Source organism: Agelaius phoeniceus, chromosome 6 (assembly GCF_051311805.1).
Source record: "Agelaius phoeniceus isolate bAgePho1 chromosome 6, bAgePho1.hap1, whole genome shotgun sequence".
Taxonomy (NCBI): Eukaryota; Metazoa; Chordata; class Aves; order Passeriformes; family Icteridae; genus Agelaius; species Agelaius phoeniceus.
The window spans coordinates 57269317-57283732 of record NC_135270.1 but is presented as its reverse complement, the minus strand read 5'-3'; the positions used below and the strand labels follow the sequence as shown (position 1 = coordinate 57283732).

The window sequence follows — 14416 nt, the reverse complement described above, 5'->3', positions numbered from 1 at the left end:
GATCTACACAGAAAAATACACACAGAAGGGAAGAGAAACAGTCTCTAGATAAGGGTGTACTATGTAATGCAATTAATTTATTGCAGTTGATTACTTTGCAGTTGAGTCATGGTACCTTTCTCCATGCTCACCCTAAGAATGTGAGTTTAAAGTATGCAGGGATGCACTTTGATTCACAGCAGCTTGGATCAAAAATCAGATCCCAACAGTTTACAATGGCCTGGCTGTCACATGGAAACATTCCTATGTGCTGGTAGTTCAGCATCATTCCTCCCAGAGAGTGATGTGAGCTGTGTGTGCAGTGCCTTTCTCCCCTACTGAGGTGTGTTGTCTTCTTGGTTGCATTAAATGGAGTCTGTCATTTCTGCTCTCCTCTTTTATTACTTGATACCTGAGTTAAGATAGCCTCCTGCAGATGCTCTTGTTTGAAACAGTTTTAAAACTAACTCTGTATAAAATGATAAAAAGACTACATTGGAGAAAATCTAGGGGGATTGCAGCTATTTATCTTTTCCCTGCATATTTCTCTTCTGTTCAGAGAGGGGAGGTGTGAGCATTGACTTCAGAATGTTGTCAGAAAAGCAGTGTTACACTTCTGAGAATGAGTAATCATCTGCTGTCCCTTCTAGGTGAGGTTATCAGAGATTGAACAAAAGGTCCTTTCTTTACTGGAAGATTGTGGAGATAGTGCAGACTACCAACAAAAGACAGAGGCTCTTTCCTTGAAGCTGAAGGAGGTGAAGCGCAATTTGGAAAATGTCCAGATGATGCTTCAAGACAAGCACAGTGAAGAGCAGGTAAAGCATGTGAATGTTGTGCAGGGCAAGAGTTGAGAGTCCTGGTGCTTTATTGGTCTGTGGTTACAGAAGAACAGTTAGAGCTCACCACGTGAAGCAAGGAAAGGAGAAATGTCAGAGTTGCTATTATTCTACTTTACAGTGCTGCATAATTACTTGTAGTTTACAACAGGTAGTGGATTATTAATGAGTCTCTGAACACCATCTTTTCTGCTCTAAGTGCTCAGTGACAGAGGTCAGCATTCTGCTAAGAGCACAGGAAAAGGACTTAGGGTTTGGTTCGGTTTTAAATGCCTCAAAAAGTCCATGATGTTTATCTGTGACAGTGTCAAAGCAGAGAGACCTTTTAGTAATTTTCTCTTTGCAGAATGTTTAAATGCAGTGATTCTGTCAGCTCTCCTGCACCACAGCTGCACAGTCTTTGCTGAGTTTCCCAGTGGGTGAGATGATAACTCCTGGCTTCAGAGCTCATTCCCTCTGTTGTGTGAGGGATCAGAGAAGTCCACCTGATGTGTTTGCTTAAGAGCAGCCACAGTCCCTCTGTTGTGAATTAGCACTGGTGAAGACTTGTGTTGAAATACTTCTGTGAGCACAGACAGATTGAGAATCCAAGTGTGTGACCAGATTTATAAGAATAAATTGCACATGACTGTATTTTGGTCAAACAAAAAGAAGGGAGTGTTAGTATCACCTAATCTACTAGCAGGAAAAGCAAAGAAAGCAAAGTAACTGTTGGGGGACACATGAGAGGACCTTGGCAGAAGGTTAGAATGGTTAGGATTTAAAACTTTCAGTAAATTCAACTGGACAAAAATATTTGCAAAAGCAGCAGTTGTGTTTCATGGCTGCTGATTCTGTGTGTGATAAGTCCAAAGCAGCTTTTGTCCTTTCCCCAGGCTGCACCTGTGGGGTTCTGCTCTCTTGTCAAGTCCAGAAGCCTTCTCACAATGGGTGTCTCTTTACAGGTTCCCAGCAGGGAGAGGATGGACCCAGAGCCCCTGGAGATCCTGCACTCTGATGGTTTCAGCACATGCCAGCTGCCCCTTGCCCAACAGCCTTGGCACAATGGGCTCCAGCAGCCCCAGGTAGTGAATTCCCCTCCAGGTCAGGCTGCTCCATGTCCCCTGTGGGCTGGGTGACAGCTGCTCCTACACCTGCTGCAGTTTTCCCTGTGGGATCAACTCTGTCAAGTGCTGCTTTCAGCTGCCCATCTCCTCCAGGATGTGGGGAGTTTGTCAGGATGGAGAAAGGCCTCACCCCTAAAATCCCTTGTTCAAAAGTTTTAGTAATATAAAGCTAGGAGATTGGAGGGGTGGGTGATGCCATCTGAATCACTGTGAAACAAGGCAAGAGTCCTAGCTTTAAAACACTGATGTATCATGAAATCTGAATCTATACACTGATACTGTTTTTGAAGGTAAGTTTAAAACTAAAGTTTTGTGAACATATTCCCATGGGCTAACTCACTATGACTCTGAAGGTTGTTGTTAACACAATGTAAGAATCTTGTAATGTTCTGTAATTTGCTCTGCAAATTACTTCTATTTTGCTAACTGTAAATTAACTTTTGCCTTTTTCATGCTATTGGAAAAGAGCTGGAGAAAGTGGTCCAGCTTGAGCTGCTAAAATTGCTCACTTTTCACTCAACACTCTCCTTTTAACTAATGGAAGTCAAACTCATATTTGAGCAAATCCCCATTTTCCCTTGCCTGTTTCTTTATGTAAGGATTGCAGTCAGTGGTGTTTAAATTTCTATATGTAATTTGTTTCTGGTTGGGTTTTGCTTTTAAAACTTTAGCTCAGGTAGAAATATATTCCATAAAAATGCATGCTTGCAGAAAATGGTTTGTTCTGTAGATTCATGTTCATACATAAACTGCATTTTATTCTGACAGATGTAGTCTTTTTTTCCTTTGCTAAATGATTTCACATAAAATGTGATTGAAAAAGCACAATCATCCCTTCAGATTATTACAGTTCACATAACTGTTCATGCTATTCTCTGTGCACAGGACCTGAAATTAAAAGCAGCTGAGCAGAAAAGCCTCATTGACTTTATTGAGTCGTGTGTGGAAAAAATGCAGCCACAGCTTGAGGACAGCGTGACTCCAAAATCAGAAGCCAGGTACAGAATAACACAAGCAGTTACCAGATTCAGTGATGTAAAACTGCCTAAACTTGCTGAAGTGGCACCCCTGGTTCTGTTCTTTGGTTCTGTGTGCCTCTAGAAGAAAAATGGCAGAAGCTTGGGGCTTCAATAGACCAGAGAAATGGAGGCTCATTTATGTGACAGCCTCTGGGATCCTGAGCTGACTCCAGAGTTCAGAATCTTGCTAGCAGACATGACTGGCACCTGCCATGAGCTAAATCAGGCCCATCTGTAGGCAGGTGGGGTCCCTCTGTTCACAGCCATGGCTCACAGATGCACAGGCACACCCAGCCAGTGTGAAGGCAGCAAAAGGGACACTGGGATCAGGCACCTTCCAGCACAGAACCAGCACTTCCTACAGGACTGTACTCAGAGGTGGAGGCTGCCAGCAGCCTCTGGGATATTTCATGCAGAGGGGAAAGTCCAAGTTTATCAAAGCTTGGATTAATACTCATACATGCACTTCACTTTGCTTTTGAGGCATGAGCAAGAGAAACTAATCTTATACAAGAAACCTAGTTTTACTCTGCTTCAGTAATTGTCATTCTAACAATGTTTTCTCAACACAGCAATGGAGAATCTGACTCAAAGAGCAAGCAGGCTGATGCCACCTCAGCTCCAAAGGATCAAATGGGTAATAAATGGCAATATTTACAACAGGAACTCTCATCAAAGATGAAATCTCCTCTCTGCCAGCTTGTAGAACCTCAGGTTTGTTTAAGTTCCATAAAACACTCTGATAGTGTAGATAGCAATTAGTGTATCTTTCTGTCTCATAGTAGAATGGCTCTCCATCAGATAACTGAAATCTGTGCAAGGGTTCTCCAGAGGAGATTGTTACTGCACTGTGTTTTCATAATTGTCTTTTAATTTTACTTTGAGGTAAATCATGTCTCTGAAGTAGTGACTGCTGAGCACAGTGTGGGAGCACTTAGGTGAATCCCTGTGGTTAATTTTCAGAGTAGATGTTATCTGCTTACTCCTTCCAAGAGCATTGAGGCAGTTATCCAGCAAGCTCACAGCTGGTTCCCGTGGATGTGGGTGAAATCCCAGTTCCCACAAGTGAGAACATTTTGGTCAAAGCAAATCTCTGGCTTAAATTTTGTTTTGCCATTCACCGTTGTGTTCTCTCATTCTCACACATTAAAGAGATGTAGAGATCTAGAGTTTGAGCTGTGTGTATGTTCTGAAAAGACTGCAGACTTTTACTGCTTGGATAAAACTATAACTCCTGTTATTAACAGTTTTGTTCATACTAAATTAGAATTATTAGATTTTCTGTCCTCTGAAATTGCTGCAATACATGGAAGAATATCAGACATGTAAAAGGATGAATGGCAGCTCTTCCTCAGGCAAGACTTACCCTGCAGTGGGCAGTAGGGTTGCCATAACCCAAACTTCAGCTGTAGCCCATAAAGCTGGGAATCAGAGACTCATTTTTCAGTCAAGCTCCCATCAAGGCATGGCCTGTCCAGCTTATGCCAGTGAAAAGGGAACCCTGCTATCCAGGTGCTTTATATCAGTGCCTTGAATCTTTTAATGCTTTTTGACAGCAGTGTTCTTGTGTTGCCCATAGCCTGTCTTCATCTGAGCTGTTCTGATTGCAATGTTCTTTTTCCAAATGTTAGATCACAACAAAGATGAACGTGCTGCCTCGAGGCACATTCTCAGGTGCAGGAACCCCAACTGTGGAAGAGCTGAAAACTTACACTGTCCAGCTGGGAGACCTGAGCCAGGAAGCAAATGTGGTGCATGCACAGGTAAAAATGGCATGTCCTAAGCATTGCAAAAAACCCCAGGGATTCTAGACACAGGACACTGCTTGGACACTGGGAAACAGCCAGTAATCCTATTACTGCAAATGGCATTCACTGTAGTGAGCTTTTGTGTTGTGTATGGGCTGTAATGTAGAAGTAGGTTGAGGATTTTGAAAGGAAACATTCCAAATTTTCCACTATGATACTTCTGCCTGAGTCCAAAAGTTTGCTAGTGTGAGTAAAAATCCTCAAACTGTATAAAGCCGGATGGGAGCTGACAAGACAAACTTCTTGTGCTCATGCCTGAGATTAGGGACCTGTAAGAGCACAGCCACTGTCCAATACATAAAGGGTCATTGTCTCAGCTTTGGCCTTGACAGCTCTGAATGTTACATGCATGTATCCGAGTCTATCCCTCAGTATTTCATTAATTCCATTTTAGTGTTAGCTGAGCAAACATCTAACCTTGAGTGAATGAATCTTAGCCATGCCTTGGGTAAAAGTACTGAAAACTGGCTTGCATTTACCCAGGATAATGTGGCAGAGGAAGTCTCTTCCAATTTGGACAGAAAGTTGTTTGAGCTGCTTCTGGCAATCAGCCGGTGTTTGAACAACATGGAGGAGATGCTGAACACCTCCGTGCTCTCCACTGAAGAGGCAGCTGTGCAGCAGGCTCTCTATGAGGTAACTGCCCCAAATCCTTCAGGGAAGGAGAACCCCCAGTGGATTTCTGTTACAGCAGAATATATATGGCCTGGTATTTCCTCTCCATTCTGCTGGCTTTATTCAGGAATAACGCTGCCAAAGAATTTTGTATTGCACAGATTTGGGCCTGTTGTTTTTAATAATTATCAACTAAAGTCCTGCTTCCTCTTACAGGCAGGAGTCCTTGCACAGACCATTTTCATTTATTTTGCTTTTCTTTCAACCCTTTAGACTCTGTCTGTGGAGCTGCAAAAACTTCATGCTGATCTGAGTGATAAAAAGGATGATCTCCTGAAGTCCATCAGCTGCGCTGGTGGGAGCACAGATGTGTTCTGCGAGTGCTTTAACAACCTGCAGGCACGGCTGGAGCAAACTCAAGCTGCCACTGCTTCAAGGAGCAGCTCCATGAAAGCTGGGCTGGATCATAATAGCAATTACCTGGTACTCCACTGCCAAATGCACATCTTGTTTCACAGCATCTCTTAGGCTTGACAGTGTTAATGCATTTGGGTTACAGATGAGCAACCTCTAATGGGGTTTCTCTTTTCTCTTTTCTTTCTCTCTCTTTTCTCTCTTTTTTCTCTCTTTTCTTTCTCTTTTCTCACTTTCTTTCTTTCTCTCTTTTCTCTCTCTTTCTTTCTCTCTCTTACCTCTCTTTTCTCTCTCTTTTCTCTCTCTTTTCTCTCTCTTTTCTCTCTCTTTTCTCTCTCTTTTCTCTCTCTTTTCTCCCTCTCTTTCTCCCTCTCTTTCTCCCTCTCTCTCTCTCTCTTCTCTCTCTCTCTTCTCTCTCTCTCTTCTCTCTCTCTCTTCTCTCTCTCTCTTCTCTCTCTCTCTTCTCTCTCTCTCTTCTCTCTCCACTACTTAAAACACTTGTCTTGGCCTCTCAAGAAGCAGATTAATTTTGCTGGTTGCAGTGCTGTTTGCAATGCTGATGACCACAGAGGCCTGGATCACAGTAGAAAATTTGCATGCAGAAAGTATGGAAGTAATCTGGGATGCCATGCAGGCTGAGCTGCAGGCTAAAGCAGTTTCTGTGTGTAGGGATGAGGCCAAGGGGGGTTTCATATGTTCTTTCAGCTGCTGTGTCCTCAGGAGAGGCAGGCTTCCTCCTTTGTGGTGCCATGTCTGACACTGGGCTATTTTTGTCAATGTGTTGGAGGTTGATTTGACCCCACTGCATTTACTGTTCCTTTAGATTTTGTGCCACAGAAGCAGAAGCTATAGTTGCACACATTTTCCTTCTTTTGTTCTTTGTTGGAAAAGCAGATAGTGAGAAGCTTTTCTTTAGATTCTTCTGATGTGCTAAATCTAAAACTATTGCTGGAAAATATTCAGATCAGGTCTTTAGTCTGAACTAAGGAAGGAAGAGTCTGCTCTTTGAAATACAACATGCAGTGTCCAGCAAAACTCGAGTGTGCTCATCATCTGCAAGTCATCCTGGCCCTTTACTGCTGAATAATAAAGCAGCCCTTTTGAGGAACACTGGGATGTCGTCTCCAAACAGCCACAGAACTGGTCTTGCAATGTTTATTTATGCAGAATCCATAAAGCTCCATCAGTCCCCAGTAATGGGCTCATTTTCCCATTTTCAGAAGAGAATAATTTGATTCTCTTACCAGTTTCCCAGATTTTTACAGTCACAGAGGATCATTGTGACAGAGTAATCTGCTTCTTACATACTACACAGACTCAGAATTTCCCCTGTCCAATTTCTGCTTTAAGCCCATAATGCATATGCTTTATTTGGTGGAGTTTTTTTGTTTGTTTGTTTAAGAGGAAAAAAAAAAAAAGTGTTTGTTTAAAGAGGTAATAATTTTGTTTGCTGTGTAATTTTGTCTGCTCATTACTATGCTCCTGTTAATGTGATATATTTCTGATGTTTGTTTCTTTTGCAGAATCAAACCAGGCTACTCTATGATCAGTTAACTGAGAAAAAAGCTGCTCTGCAACAATGCTTGAATGAACTACGTGGACATACTGTTTCTGAACAGCTCCAGGTAATTTTATTTGAAGGAAATGAGAGGTTTTACAGCATTAGCTCTTATTTCCAGCCTTCTGCAATTTGTGAAGTTTCATAATTTCTAAAGTTTGAGTCTAACTTGGGTTTTTAAAATTGGAAAAGGAGAGAGTTCAGTATTTGCCATATTCACCACCACCCCCTTTTTTTTTTTTTTTTTTAACTACACCCCAGTCCATACTCAGACCTAATTCCAGACATTTTAGTGGTTGGAGTGGAGGAACCAGTCTCTCCTCAACCTCCCAGAGCAAATACCCACCATGCTATGGCAGGGAAGAAAAAGAGCTACACATGTTATACCTTTCCTTATGCCTATCTACCTTTTCTTTGTGGGAATAGCACTCTGGTATTTCCATCTTCTCCTGCAGCATTTATGAGCACTTTATCATATGGATTTTGACCAGTTAAGCTATTTCCTTTGATCTTTATTGGGATTAGCAGAAAATTAAAAATTAACAGACTGCATGTCCTCCTCAGAATGGTCATTGGCCATTTACCTACTTATTACCAAAGCAGGGAAGGTATTCTGAAGCTTTCTTTGTACAGGCTCATAACCTTGCTTAGAGGCATAATTTTCTGCCAGACTGGGAGCTGTGTTCCCTGCTGAATTCCCTAGCAAGGACTGGCTATATTCTGTTAGGTATAGGAATTCCAGAAGTACATAGCTTTCCTTCCTTCAGAGGGATGCTGTCTCAATCCCTGAGTGTTTCTGATTCATAAGAAAAACCTGTTTTCTGAGTCCATGATTCCTTTTAATGGCTGCTCTTGATTTAGTAAATGGAAAGGCATGTTGAATGTTGTCCTGAGACACCTGACCTGATTTCCCTGGCTGTGCTGTGTGAACACAGTAAGTTATGCCATGGTTTGTCCATTTAGTTTATAAACTCATTGGATCTTCTGAAGTGCTAGCACAGGAGAGATCCAGCCACTGGATTCACTGCCCCACCAGTGATAATGGAAAGTTTATTGGAATGGAACTCTTCCTAACAGTTAATTTTGTCCTTCACCCAGAAAATTGATGACTGTGCTGTGGAGCTGCAAAACTTTGAAAACCAAGTAGCAAAATTGAGAGGCCATGGAGAAAGATTGCAGTTACCTATCACCTTAATCCAGGAAGCTTATAAATTAGAGGTAAGTAAGAGCACAGTACAGTTTCCACTTACTCAGCAAAGTTTGATTCTTCTGAGCAATGCATTTGCTCAGATTGCATCAAAAGGCTGATGGTTATTTTGTATTCTGTGAGTTTGTGGGATTCATTTCTCTCCTTCATGGATCACTGCACAGTGTTTGCATTTTTAGGATGTTCTGGATGACATGTGGGGGATTCTGAAAGCAAAGTATGTGGAGCTGAACTCCCCTGCCATCAGTGAAAGCCAGTATGAGGACTTGCTTCATGGGTTTGCAGAGCTGGTAGCTATTGGAAGAGAGAAGATGGCACAAGATCCAAAGCACCTAACAAAGAGCAGAGCAGCTCTGCAGTCTCACCTGAAAAATCACAAGGTATGAGGTGTTGTTCACAGCACTGCTCAGGTCAGCACAGCAAGGAGAACTGTGTTCTGGGTCTGGTTTCTCTCCAGTGTAGTGGAGGAGAGTGACTGGCTCATAGCAAAGGGGAGGGACTGGTGTATGTGCAGAAAACAAAGAAAAGTTTTTCAGTAGACCAGAATAGTACCAGTTTTGGTGATAAATTGCTATTTCTGCTTGCCTCAGAACACATAGCTGTGTAAGGAAAACACGTTTTTCTTAAAGTTATCCCAAAGGATTACTGTGTCCTGCCTACTACTTAAGCCTTAGAACTCCTGCTGTGGGAGTGTGATCTCTCTTAGAGAGCAAGCTGAAACTTGGGGTTTTTTTACAGGATTTTTTCCACAACCTCATGACACGTATGGCTTACATGGAAGAGTTTTCCAAGAGAGTGAGTCCTTCTGTCCTGCAAAAGAGAGAGGAATTCTGGAGAGAGCTGGTGAATGAGGTCAAACTGCTGGAGCAGAAGGCCTGCCAGTATGGTATACACTTAGAGAGCCTGCTAAAGGTAATAAATCAAAAGACACTCAAGAGTAAAACCTAGAGGGAAGGAGAAAAGGTGCATCTGGGGCAGCTCTTGTCCTACCAGTGATTCTTTGGCTAGTAGTGGTCCTTTTCTGATTCCACTGGACAGCAACAGTAAAAAAAAAGGCAAAAAATAAGCAAAAAAAGAAAGGGAAAAAATACCAGCACCACTTTAAAATAAAACCTAAAAAATTTAACCAATAACCTCAGAACATCCCTAGAGAATAAAAAATTGCCTACACCACTTAAAAATAAGAATCCTTAAAGATTTTGGAGAATGCATAATTAATTCATCTTAGGTGAAATCATGTCTCACTTTGATATTTACATATTATTCACTTATTTTTGTGTTATGTTTCATTAAAGCAAGAGCTGCTGATGTTTTAGAAGGCATTAAGGCCTGACTCTGGTGCATTAAAATACAAATGGATGTGTGCTGTGTTAACAATTCAATGTATTTTTTAGGATTGGGTGGTATTTGATGAGGAATGCCTGGTTTTCAATAAGGAGTTAGAAGCACTTGCCTCTGCTTTGCCTTCTGTCAGTTTGGTTGAAGAAACTGAAGAAAGATTAATGGAAAGGATTGCACTTCTGGAGGTATTTATGTGTTTGTCACTGCTCTTCTTTAGGCATCAGTAGAACTGGCAAAAAATATTTAATTAGTATATGAGGAGATGATTTGCAGGGCACTGCCTCATCTCCTCAGCTGTGTGTGGATGCAAGCTCAAAACTGACTTTTAAAAGTAGGAGAAGATTGGGCTGCTAATTTCAGCCAGGGGGCTACAAATGTATTTTAGTGGGAGTAATGACTATAACTACTTCATAACTCAGTCTTCAAAGGAAAGTATTTCAGGTAAGATGGATGTTGTGCAGGCTCCATGGATCCCAAGGACAGCAAGTGCCACTTCTCTGTAATTCAGAAATTGTTTTCATGCCACAGTGTAAAACCTGTGGAAAAGGACAATCAACTTAGTGCTTTCAAATATCTGAAAATACCAAATATTTGAACTCTTACTGTAACACTGGTTGCAGCTGCATCTCTGATGACAGAGCTACATCTTTATTTACAATCTCAGCTCCAGCTGAAAATATTTTATCAATGTTTTAAGCACATTTAAATATAAGGATATGAAAGCAGCATTTATGGTTGTTTTATAAAATTAAGAAGAAAGGTTTTAAGTAACCTCAGTGATGTATTTTCAGAGAGTGCTCTGCATCCCTCACAGGTGTGACCTTTCTCAGTTTTCAGAGGACATCCTCTGTTACAATTTTTTGAATTAGTAAGTGTTTAAAAAAAGCAAATTAATGAATGTTCAATAAATGATTAACAAGTTTAATAAAGGGAAAAAGTGCTATAATGATTTAATCTAGTTGACTGCAGGAAAGACATCACTGGACATTCCCAGGAAAATCTGAGCTACAGTAAAGCCTTTGTAATAAATCAACTGCAGATGTTTACTGTCATAGTGGCCTTCTGGTGCTTTTGATTCCTGTTGCACTGAGACAAGAGAAATGCAAAATTTGCACAGCCATTGATGTGAAGTTGCCTGGTTTTCCTTGGCTTTTTATATTCTTCACTAGCTCTTCACTCTTAAGTCTTTATTTGTCTTTAAAGACTTCAGAAACAAAGGCATAAAGCTTTAGAAGATGTTTTGTGCAGGGTGAAACTGTGGAGCTTCACAGTTTCAAAAACAGAGCAGAATTAAATTCTCTAGGGCTTAATTCCTGTGACAGAAATACCCCCAGACCTTTGTTTTCTACTTAACGACTTCATTGTCCACTCTTCATTTCTCCCTGCCACCATTATTCAATAATTATCCCAGCTGTTTCCTTCAAAACACTGGTAACATTTTTAAAAAATAGGATGGAGCCTGAAGGAGGAACAATAACTTTGAGGAGCCTGGGAAGACAATTTTATGGTGGGAGCAGTCCTATGTTTGGACAGTGCAGCCAGATCTGATAGAGAGTGTTTGTCCATTGCCTGAGGTCTTCAGATGTCAGAAAAACCCATCAAACCATAACACAATCATTCTGATAACATATAAAAGTATGTTGAGATTTGTCTTGACCTACCCAGAGGAACCAAACAAACAAAAAACAAGCAAGCCCACAAAAACCTGTGTCACTTTTGCATGTAATGACTTTCAGATTCCTGTCATTTGGAAAATAAAATACATTACAGAGGAAATGATTAAGAAGTTAGAACAAGTGATATGTGTTCTTCTAGTTGTGTTTTGTGTCTTTAAAATGTTCCTGTTTTGCAAACTTCCCATATTCTGACAGAAAATCAAAAGCAGTGTTGATGAAAAGCATGCCAGGCTGTACCAGATGGTGAAGGAAGGGAAGAAATTGCTGACTGCTGTGAACTGTCCAGAAATAAGAAGCCAGATTGGGAAGCTGGAAGAGCAGTGGCTGTCTTTAACCAAAAAAGTTGGCCATGAACTACACCGACTTCAAACATTGCTGAAACTCCTGGTCAGGTGGGTCCAACACATCAAAACAGTTTGAAGTATGAGCTAGACATTAGTTTGTGATTTTTTTATAGATGTCAGCTGAAGCCATGCTTCTGCAGGGTTATGCAGCAGCAGAGGTGCCAGAATAGCACAGAGAAGACAACTTAGAGGGTGAGAAATGTATCCCAGCCTCAGCTAGAAATGTGTTTCTGTGTTTTGTTTCCTCCTGTAGCTACAACAGAGACTCAGAGGAATTGATGAAATGGTTGGATTCTGCTCAGCAGAGAATGAATTTTTGGAAGGAGCAGTCTCTCAATGTGTCACAAGATCTTGCCACCATCAGGGACAACATCAGCAGTTTGTTTGTAAGTCATTTCTGCTGCCAGCTTTAGATAAGACGTTGTGAATTCTGGTGAAAATGACCCTTTTGAGAGGTTGTTTTTGTTTGCTGTGCCCTTGAGCCACCCACATAATCAGCACTGAGTGGCTGTGTGCCCCAAAGCCACTCAACAGCTGACCCTGGAGTGTGGGCTCAGGGTACAGGAGTGAAGGTGGTCAGCCAAAGTCAGGAAAGAGGAACATGCTGAATTACATTTCATGTCTTTGCCTGCTCCCCTTGGATGGCTAGCCAGGAGGTTCAGCCCCAGTGTGAGGCCAGACAGAAGCAACAGTGCAGAGGGGGAAGGAAAAGGCTCATGAAGGTTGGCTGGTAGATGTGAGCTGGCCAGAGGTCTGAGGACTGGGGTTGCTCCCTGGACCTCTGTGTGAAGTGGGGATCAGGATAATCTCAATTGCTCTGGGAACAAAAGGTGGCATTCAGCATTGTATATCAAGGTGGGCAAAAAAATGATTTATCTGCCAGATCATGTTTAGATTTTCTGGTTTTTGCCATCTTGATAAAATCTTTTTGTTGAGGCATTACATCCTGTGAAAATATGGCTTGTCTTCATTTCAATAGATATATAAATATTTACCCTCTCTTAAATTTTTCCTGTGCACCTCAGACATTTTCTAAGGAAGTTGATGAAAAATCTTCCCTGAAGTCATCAGTGGTGAGCACTGCCAGCCAGCTGCTCCACGTGAAGCAAGCTGATACTGCAGCACTTAGGTCATCCTTGGCAAAATTTGAGCAAAAATGGGGAGAACTGATTACACAGCTCCCAGCCATCCAAGAAAAGCTTCACCAGGTGAGTGAGAAACTCTGCTGCCATCTCTCAGTTCAAGCTAAATAATTATGTTAAAATGCTGCTGCTAGAATTCAGTTGACTTTTTCTGAATTAGCTGTGCCACGCTTTCAGAATAAGCCCAATATTGTACTGCAGTTTAATATTACTGTGTTCTTCCCGGGCTGTTTTACATATATTCATTATATGATTTTGCATGGAAGCCTGTTACTTAAAATTAGAAAGAATTACTCAAAATTAAAAAGAATTTTATTTCAGATTCATGAATTCTAGAACTGAAGTCATTTGCCTCTCTGGAGCTCACTTTCAAGTTCATGCCCCAATAATGCGATTATAGTGCCTGAGCCTTTCTAAAAATAGAAATGCCATTTTCCTTGGTATTTCTAACAAGTAGAGTGTAGAGGATTCATGATATGCTTTACCTCAGCTTCAGATGGAAAAGCTTTCATCACGAGAAGCTATTGCTGAACTAATGGCCTGGCTGGACCATGTGGAACAGCAGCAGGAACGTGAGGAGCCATTAAAGTCACAAGGCAGTGCTGCCCAGGTCAAGACCCTCCTTCAGAAGTACAAGGTAAATGGGAAACTGTGAGTCCAGGCCTGCTGTGAAAAGGATGGAAGCAGCCTACAGGCACTGTCATACCCTTCCCCTTGCTCTCAAGAGGGTTCCTCAGTCTGAAACGTGCTGTATCCTCCTTTACACAACCTTATGCTTCCATGACACACAAACCACTGCCTGTTCTGCAATACAGCTACTGCCTGCTGGGCTGTAATCTCCTTTTCTCATGCTGTCCCATCTGTCTCATCTGTTCTCTCTCTTGCATTTAGATGGTAAAATGTGATGAGCAGGAAAGCTTTCCTTCCTTAGGAGGACAGACTCTGTGTTTGTGCTGTGTTCTAGTCTGTCTTTTTAACAAGGAATACCCTAATGGAGCTCCATAACCTGAATCCATTTATCTAGGAAACAGGGGTTTTGAATATTATGGGTCATCAAAAGAAATCACCTGCTAGGAAAGAGGGACAAGATGAACATCCCTGCAGGGAGAGAGAGAGGCTGCAGCAGACTCTTGGCACTGTTCAGATGTCAGATCATGAGTGTCAGAGGCTGATTGCTCCAGCCACAGGGAGGACTCATGCTGTGTACTCCAGGGATGCCAGGGAGCCCAGCCTCAGGGCATGAATACCCACAGAGCCCTGTTTACCTCTGCCCCTTCTCTGGGCTCAGACAGGCTGACAATTCTCAGTCTGCAGCTGCAGCCACTTTGGTGCTGCTCATAAGGCAAGTGCCCATGCAAACATTTCTTT

General features: G+C 41.8%; 1 protein-coding gene across 1 annotated transcript in view; it reads left to right on the top strand.

The window, feature by feature from the left end:
• The window catches only part of SYNE2 (spectrin repeat containing nuclear envelope protein 2), a 158915-nt gene that overhangs the window by 86701 nt on the left and 57798 nt on the right, over nucleotides 1-14416 (top strand). The window contains exons 68-83 of the mRNA XM_077180797.1: nucleotides 630-797; nucleotides 1763-1882; nucleotides 2810-2922; nucleotides 3516-3657; nucleotides 4575-4706; nucleotides 5235-5387; nucleotides 5640-5849; nucleotides 7304-7405; nucleotides 8437-8556; nucleotides 8725-8925; nucleotides 9284-9457; nucleotides 9940-10071; nucleotides 11758-11954; nucleotides 12160-12292; nucleotides 12932-13114; nucleotides 13539-13685. Coding sequence (XP_077036912.1) covers nucleotides 630-797; nucleotides 1763-1882; nucleotides 2810-2922; nucleotides 3516-3657; nucleotides 4575-4706; nucleotides 5235-5387; nucleotides 5640-5849; nucleotides 7304-7405; nucleotides 8437-8556; nucleotides 8725-8925; nucleotides 9284-9457; nucleotides 9940-10071; nucleotides 11758-11954; nucleotides 12160-12292; nucleotides 12932-13114; nucleotides 13539-13685 — 2427 coding nt within the window. The remainder of the gene's footprint in view (nucleotides 1-629; nucleotides 798-1762; nucleotides 1883-2809; nucleotides 2923-3515; nucleotides 3658-4574; nucleotides 4707-5234; nucleotides 5388-5639; nucleotides 5850-7303; nucleotides 7406-8436; nucleotides 8557-8724; nucleotides 8926-9283; nucleotides 9458-9939; nucleotides 10072-11757; nucleotides 11955-12159; nucleotides 12293-12931; nucleotides 13115-13538; nucleotides 13686-14416) is intronic.